The following is an 8,591-nucleotide window of genomic DNA, read 5'->3' on the forward strand; positions in this document are numbered from 1 at the left end:
TTAACACTGCTAGCAGTGTTTGTTCAGGTAATTAACTTATTTATATCGAAAAATGTTAAATGCAGTTCTTTCCATAATACACATGTACGTTTTCATAACTTAATTATATATTTAATGTCTTTTGTAAATAGATCATGTTGAAGAACAATCATCTTGCGGAAATCATGTTCCATCCATTTGTAAAGCTCAAAACTTTGAAACTGTACACCTATAGTGTTGCGGGTTTGGCAAATATACTCAAGCTCTGCCCTATGATCCACACTCTAATTATTGTCAAGCTCACCAATCCTTTCGAGCCTGTTGAAAGAAGAGTAAGTAACATAAATTAAACCCCATATCCTCTATAATTAATTGTATTACTCCTTACATCTCATTCATTATTATATAATACAAACAAAAATATTTACAGGTAATGTTTAAAAGAAAAATCTGAAAAAGTTAAAACTAGGTTTAAATAGATTGTGAAGGAGGGGGTGTATATTTGAAAGGGAAAAAAAAGGTTTTTTCTACATCTACATGCCTAAATATGATTTATTCGCCATATTCGTGTAGTGGAATAGACATTCATGGGATTTACCGATCAACTCTAATGATGAACAACAAAGTGAATCCTATGCCGAAGGTCTGAAGCTCCTTCTTCAGCATCTGAAGGTTGTAGAGATTCAAGGGATTTCCGACAATCATGACATTATTAGTCTAGTTAAGTTTTTGCTCAAGCATGGGAACGCCTTGCAAGATCTCATTCTGTACCTCCAAGACAACAATAATTCGCCGAGAGGCTGCCATCGACTTGGAAAGTTCAAATCTTGGATTATGGAATTTCCTCGAGCTTCTTGTCATGTTAATCTAGCAATTCATTAACTAATTAAGATGGTATTAGAGCCCATGAAGTGGATTGCATCATGACGTTATGTCGGGGATGTTTTGTTTGATACGTTTTTTTTTTAATTATCAAAAAATATATATATATATATATATATATTATATATAGCCTCAATTGACGAACATGCGCTACACTACTCTTAGCGATTGTTGTTGGTTCGAAATATATAGAACAGTGATGTAATTTCATAACTAGATTTTAATACACGGGACTTATGACTTTATCAATATTGGATGTTAATTTATTATCGTTTAACATTAGATATACGATTTTGAATGATAAAAAATTGATCTATATATCAACACTTTGAGTTTTCTATTGACATATTTTTTAAAAATATGTTTATCGCATTTGTTTAATTTTAAAATTTTAAGATATTTACATTAAATTTTATTTATTTTTTAATTAATTAATTTTATGTCTATATAATATTAGATATATATTAATTATAATTTATTGAATAAATATTAGTAAAATTCTATTGGACTTGCATTAAACTATTATTATTTATTTATTATGTTAAATTTTTTGGGTAAAAAGTATAAATTTGTAATGAAAAATAAAAAAATGTAAATTAAACTCAAAATTGAAAACAAAAGTCAATTTTAAAAAATCAAGAGCTTTGATTGGTCGATTAGTTATTATAACAACTATGCTTTTGTATAATAAAATACTAAAAGATTAATAGAACAGTTTTTTAAAAGGTTACCTACCCGGTTAAAAATTTAACTAATAGAGCATAGAACATAGAAAATAAACGAAAATGCATGTTTCAGTGTATAAAGTATATAATATCATGTACATTTTAAATTGTTAATTACAAGATAAAATTAAGAAGAGTAGTAATGATGTATATATGTTTGATATTATATAGTTGATACTGTGTAAACAATAATGATATTATATAGTTGATACTGTCTAAACAATAATGATATATGTTGGATTACGGATATTCATTTGAAATACTGTATGAAATTAATTAACACTGGTCATTCTTAAGCACATGCCATAATAGTCATCAAATGAAAAGTACAAGCTTATACCATATATACGCAAGCATATATTCCAACAATAGAGGTTTTTGCCACAAGTTTTAACATCATTTTGAATCAAAAAAGTTGGAATTAATTGGACTGATCAAATTCTCGTTGCAAAGCATGATCAAGTAAAGCCTCAGACTCCATCATTAACTCGGGGCTTAACCTAAACATCAACACACAAAACTCCATTTGATTGAGAGCACCGTCGCCATCATAATCGCCTTCTTTCAACATGCTCATTAACTCGTCGTCTCGTAAATTTTGTAACCCGAGTAGTGAAGAGTTGTATTTTAAGCTATCAAAAGTGATCACACCTTTCTCTTTATCCATCAACAAATTGAACCCATTGCATAGTTCATTAATCAGACCTTCACCTCCCAACTTCTCAGCCATTTTTGGTAGCATGTCTTCAAATACTTCCCCACAAACCTTTCCTTTTGTTTCTGACCCCATTATTTTTTGTAGGATTTTGTATGATATATGAAATATATGGATTTTGTAGGATATTTTGTAGGTTGATAAATGATTTAATGGGCTGGTCTTGGGTTTGAAAGTCTTGTGGCTGGAAGATGGTTTTTTATATACATTGGAAGTTTCATTTTTCATCACTAGCTTTTTATATTAGAAATAATGGTCCATGAAGTACAAAATAGTGACATTTGTAACCCTTAACCTTTTTACTCAAAACTCATCTATGGTTTGACATGTACCTGTGCTCGAACTTAATTAGATTTAAGGCATCGTATATTCGTTTTTGGTAACTTACTATTCAAAATCTTTCGTACTCTATAAAAATGAATTTATTCCGCTGAGTGTCTGCATGTACCATACTACCATATATCTATCGAACCACATGAAACAAACTTGACGAGCATAAATCGATATGAATCCTACTTAAAGGTGGAAAAGTGAATATTTTAAATAGTTGAGGGTGGAATGAGAAACTTCTAAAGGTATGGGAGTTCGACGAAACCGGACTGATGCTCCAATAAATCAAGACAGTTTAATAAGCCCAACCCTTTCCTAGAAGAACCATGCTGCCTGTATGACCAACTTGCCATCTGGCTTTGTATTTTTATAATACGTTAAGATTCACAATTTCCAATTTTGTTTCCATATTTCAAACACCTTACAGATTCCCTTGTTTCTTCGTCTTATTTTGGTCACTTGTGCACAGACAAAGAACATGTAATACAAATTTATTCAATTCATATTTCTTTATGTATTTTATCTTCTATGTCAAGATAAAACAATGTATACCTTTTAATAATGGGATAAGGGTTTGAATAACTAATGAGTTTTATTAACGTTTGTAACTTTATAATTCATTGAATTTTTGAATAACAGAATACACACATAACCATGAATCTCAAGGTTTTGATCATTGAAGTTCAGATTTTATAATACAAGAACATTAATAATTTGACCAAAATAGCTCTATCTAGGGTCTACATGGGACATTGTAACTTCATTGTTAGAGTATCTACACGATATATTAGAACTTCTATGAATAGTAAAAGGAGGCTTCTGAGGCAAAGAAATGGTTGCAGTTTCATTGCTCAACATGACAACTACTTCTGACATCGTTGGTCGATCGTTCATGTTTTCTTGTACACACAGAAGTCCGACATTGATGCATTTAACTGCCAGTAGTGGATTGCTGACGTCCGTCATTGAAGGATCGATCAACTCCAAACCTCTGCCATTCATCCAGTGTTCCCATGCCTAAAAAAAAATACAAATCCATCAAACTTTTTTTGCAGCTAGTTATTAAGTAAACTGAATGAAATTAAGAAGAAAGTGGAATTACCCATTCTGATACTGTAAGATTATCTTCCATGCAATCTGAACCAGTGTTCCTTTTGCCGGTCACAATCTCTAGCAGTAAGACCCCGAAGCTATAAACATCGGATCTTTCAGAATATCGTCCATGAAGTGCATATTCAGGTGCCATATATCCACTGTAATTAACAAAAACAAGGTTATGGATTACAGGTACCTATTTTAACCCATTTACTTATGAATGGGTCCATGCGGGTTATTTCAGTAGGTATAATATCTACCCGACTTAGACCTATTACATTTTGCTTATTGGCTATATCATTTAAGATGTAATTTTGATGCATAGGATAATTCATGGACTTACTAGGTGCCAACAACTCTGTTGGTTTTGTCTTCAATTTGGTTCATTTCAAATATCCTTGCCAATCCGAAATCTGAAATCTTAGGAGTCATCATTTGATCAAGAAGAACATTGCTTGCTTTTAAGTCCCTATGAATAACTTTGAGTCTAGAATATTTGTGCAGATAAAGTAATCCTTGAGCTATCCCTTCTATTATTTTAAATCTTTTGCTCCAATCAAGATTAACACTCTTGGATGGATCTAACGACAATATATAAAAACAATATTTAGCTATGTGAAACAAAATATTGAATCTTGGAATATACGTGAAAGCAAAAATGTGTACCAAATAGGAACTTGTCCAGGCTTCGATTAGGCATATATTCGTACATAAGGATTTGTTCATCTTCTTCCACACAGCATCCCAATAATCTAACAAGATTCGTATGCTGAAGTTTTGCAATGAGTTTCAACTCATTCATAAACTCCTCGCGTCCTTGTGATGATCTTGTTGATAGTCTCTTTACCGCCACTTCTCTGTTTCCAGGTAAGGACCCCTGCATTGTATCTTTCTTAATAATTTTTGAAGTCAAACCTTACTATATGTGTGTTTTTTATGAATAGGAAATATACCTTGTAAACAGGACCAAACCCGCCCTCTCCAAGTTTGTTTTTGACTGAAAAGGAACCTGTGGCAGCCAATACGCTTCTTAAGCTAAATGATACAAGCTCTGTATTGCTCTGTGAACCCACAGAAGTGCTGCTCATTGAATCAAATCCAAGCAATTCCTTTTTTACTCTCTCTGTATAAATAATAAGTAGAAACTTTGAGTATGTGACGTAAAGTTGGCAAAATGAGCTGGCCCGGAAAGCTGGATAATAGGTCAAAACAGGTTGGGGTTGAAACAAGTTGTATATAGCAAGGATTGGGTTGGGTTGTCCCGCAAACATTTATTTCTTCATTTTTATAAAGAGTTCATGTGTTCAATATGATTAAAAAACTGTCTCCAAACAACAAAAACATGATTAAGAAAGTTATGTTAGAAGCTTTTAAACTTTAAAGCATACATTTTGGAAGACTTTCAACCAATGACCCATTTCCCTTTTAACTATCTATTAAGAATTAACCCATTAGCGATTCAGCAATAAGCATAACCTAAATAGGCCCCTTCATAAGTAGTAGAAATATTCACCTCTCCAGTGGAAAGATATAAAGATTTTGTTTGCTTAAGTGTTTACCTTTCCTTATCAACCTTTCCCTTCTCAAATAGTAGCCGAAGACACTGCATATAATAAATCCTATAGAAACAATGGCGGCTGCAACTGCAATCACTCCTTTTCTTATGTGGGTAGAGTTATGTTCTTGACTATCATCTAAGGCATGTAATGGTAACCAAGTAAGAAAATATAAATTTGGAATTTAACATTGCAATTGAAACACTAGCATTCATATATAGGGAAGAAGGATTACCGGTTTTGGAGTTATGAACACGGACATAGAGATTATAACCAAGAGTGTCATTATCTGTGGTATCCACAAGCTCTCTGAACCAATTCAAACAAAATTTTGTACCTTCATATGTCACGTTCTCATATGCATAAGCTGTGCACGAGCAGTTCCTAAAGCATTCAAGTTCACAGTCACTAACGCTTTTAGTTTTATTAATAACTGTTACTGAATGATCAGGTAACTTCATTCCTTCAAACTTCAAAAACCTGTCTCCATTATCACACCTCAATTCCGTATTCCTCACACACCCTCCTGTCCAATTTCCAACATTCCATTCGTTGCGTGATTTTGGTTCAAAACCAGTCATACACGTGCAAACCGGATATGATTTATTTTTATGACATATTGTAAACGGGCCACAGTATCCATAAAAATCACATGTAGCTAATGGTGCTTGCCATAGAACAACCCAGGCAGTTTGCACCCAAACCAGTAGCTGAATTCGCCCATCGGGAACTAAAGTGAACCGTGTCCTGACCGAATTTGTAGAGACACTAGACACAAGATACACTTCATCTTCTTCTACAACGAAACTAAGGTATGTTGAAAATCCTTTATCATATTTTATTAGTGGACTGGCAAATGAATAAGTAGTAGCATACACATGGCTTCTCCAATATGGTTTATCTTGTTTCCAAACATAAAACTGATGTCTATATGGGTCTATCCCTATTGAAAATATACCCGGTCGTGGATCCTCATCATTTTCCCATGATGTAAGACGAGTTTCTTGACCAGTTCTGATGTTTGAACTAATTTTCATCTCAGGCACGAATGTGTCAGTGGGCTGATCAAAACTATGCCACACCTCACCATCTTTATCATGTCTAAGTACCAGATTCCCATTATCAAGCAACACTGCATCTGCAGAGTTACTTGCGGACACATTTGTTGTCCAGACGACTTTTTTTCCACCAAAAAGCACAAGATTTCCATCTTCAGAAAGACAAAAAAGTGGTGGTAAACTTTTGTGAATCGGTGATGCTCTATTGGCAACCCATATGATTGTTGGCTTTGAGATTGTGTTGTACCATATGCCCAAGTAGCTACTGTTGGAATTACTAGGCGTGAAGAATCCTAATGCAAAGTTACCTCCTGCTGAGATTATGGTTTGGTTTCGAGTAATGGAATTGGTTATGGTGATTCTGTTTTCACTTGCAGTTAGTGGCAACATAGAAAATAAGATGCTTAACAAAAGAGAACACAGCCACTGCATTGATGGTTTATATGTTTTCAGATTATATGTATCCGCCATTTCTTAACTTTCTTTACCAAATGTTGGAAAGCTTGCTTCTTCACATACAAGTAAAGAAATACTTCATTTGTATGTAAGGATATAGAAGTGCTGGGTTGTTGGATGATACATGTTTTCAAATGTATGAAAATCTTTTATCCTCTTTGAAGGATTAATATAATGTTGTATTTTGGCAATGTGCAATATATATAGTTTGACCTTTAAAATGAAATCAAATATGACTTTTTCACATTCTTTGTATGAGAAATCATTTGATGCTGCCATTAAACTTTTTGAAGAGTAAAGTATGTATAAACACAACTTTTTACATATGAAAGATATCAAATGGACTATTATAATGATGGTGATGCCATTAGCTTCCCTAGCTATGGAATTGAGGATCAAAACCTAGGAGTTAATTATATATGGATTTGTCTTTTTTAGCATAATTAAGATATGTGAGTGGTTCTAAGGTTTGGCGCAATCAATCATATATCAATTGGTGAATCATCCAGGCATTCTGAAAAGGGGAATAATGATGCATGCGGGGGCAATCTTAACCAATTTATATGTCAAAAATCACTAGTGGTAATGGCACTAACGAAAACATTATTAGGAGCCTTATAAAAATGATCTGCCCTAAAAGTTAGTGGATATCGAAAATTGTTCGACTCCGACGAATTTTTTCCCCTGGTTTTTGTGAGATCAACTCACATGATGAATACAACTCTAGACAACTTTATACAAATATACCAGTAATCTGAGGATATATATTTTTGTTGAAAGGTTTATGGTTAGAAGGAGCTTAAAACTGCATGGATATACTCCACCTATGAATCTAGGGGCGAGTCTACTCATCGAAAAATAAGAGCCGAAGTGTTCACAATTTGGGCTTCAATTAACCAATACCTTTCTATACCAAACATTTTGGCCACAAAAAAACGTGTTCAATACCTCTTTTTGACTTATGCACTCCATTATTTGCTACAAGTATAAATAATTGACCGTTACGCTATTAAAACTGTAATAAATATTTAGAGATAATGTTGTCCATATCTATAATCCCTTATAAAGAGGATTGGGATTAAGATTTTCAGCATTTTTTACCAAATTCCTAAACTACCCTTAAGCCTTAATTCAAACGGTACCTCTCCCACGTTTCTCCAATCCAAACCCCTTCCCCCCTCTCTTGCTCCGGCAAACCTTCTCCCTCCTCAGTATCGAAAAACACCCTACAAGCACTCGACCCCTGCCGCATCACTACCACTCGACTGCTTCTTCAAATCATGCTTTATCGATCTCTTCAATTGGTTTCTTTCAAATCCTCTTTCAATTTCGATCTCAAGGTAGCCTATTCATTCTAATCAAGTATCATAAATTTCCAATTAAATTATTATTTTAATTATTATTGTTTCATTTGTGTTTGGGTGATCATTATAGATGGTGTCAGATCCGAGTAAAAAGGTAAGCAACAACAGCCGCCGCTACTAACTTGCTAAACTGAATGAGGAATCTGATCGGATTTGAAAAAGGGCTCTTTGTTCTCATCCATACTTTAATAACATTGCAATCGATTAGAAATGCTTACATCTAATTTACGGTTTTACTTTACCTCCTGTAATATGAAACAGAAGAGTATTCCATTCTGCCAATTGTGTTGGCAATTTGATTGGTACGACAAACATGTTTTTTTTTAACTCTCTCGGTTTTTTCCCCCTATTGAATCTATAATTTACTCTGAATTCATCATTGAATGCGCAAGAAAATGCAGGGCTTTTGAAGCTAATTGCTAAAAAACGTA

General features: G+C 33.5%; 2 protein-coding genes across 2 annotated transcripts; both read right to left on the reverse strand.

Moving 5' to 3' along the window:
* Positions 1-1,851: 1,851 nt before the first annotated feature.
* LOC122580339 (calcium-binding protein KRP1-like) lies at positions 1,852-2,456 on the reverse strand. The gene has a single exon (XM_043752611.1). It carries the CDS (start codon positions 2,374-2,376, stop codon positions 2,008-2,010), a length of 369 nt encoding a protein of 122 aa, XP_043608546.1. The 5' UTR covers positions 2,377-2,456; the 3' UTR covers positions 1,852-2,007.
* A 904-nt stretch (positions 2,457-3,360) lies between these two features.
* LOC122610883 (G-type lectin S-receptor-like serine/threonine-protein kinase At4g27290) lies at positions 3,361-6,811 on the reverse strand. Its single transcript, XM_043783840.1, has 7 exons — positions 5,518-6,811; positions 5,286-5,420; positions 4,680-4,849; positions 4,393-4,603; positions 4,070-4,307; positions 3,734-3,884; positions 3,361-3,648 (listed from the first exon to the last, which is right to left on the reverse strand). The coding sequence occupies exons 1-7, from the start codon at positions 6,809-6,811 to the stop codon at positions 3,361-3,363; spliced, it is 2,487 nt and encodes an 828-aa protein (XP_043639775.1).
* Between the last annotated feature and the right edge of the window lie 1,780 nt (positions 6,812-8,591).

The sequence above is a fragment of the Erigeron canadensis genome, chromosome 8 (genome assembly GCF_010389155.1).
Source record: "Erigeron canadensis isolate Cc75 chromosome 8, C_canadensis_v1, whole genome shotgun sequence".
Classification (NCBI taxonomy): domain Eukaryota; kingdom Viridiplantae; phylum Streptophyta; class Magnoliopsida; order Asterales; family Asteraceae; genus Erigeron; species Erigeron canadensis.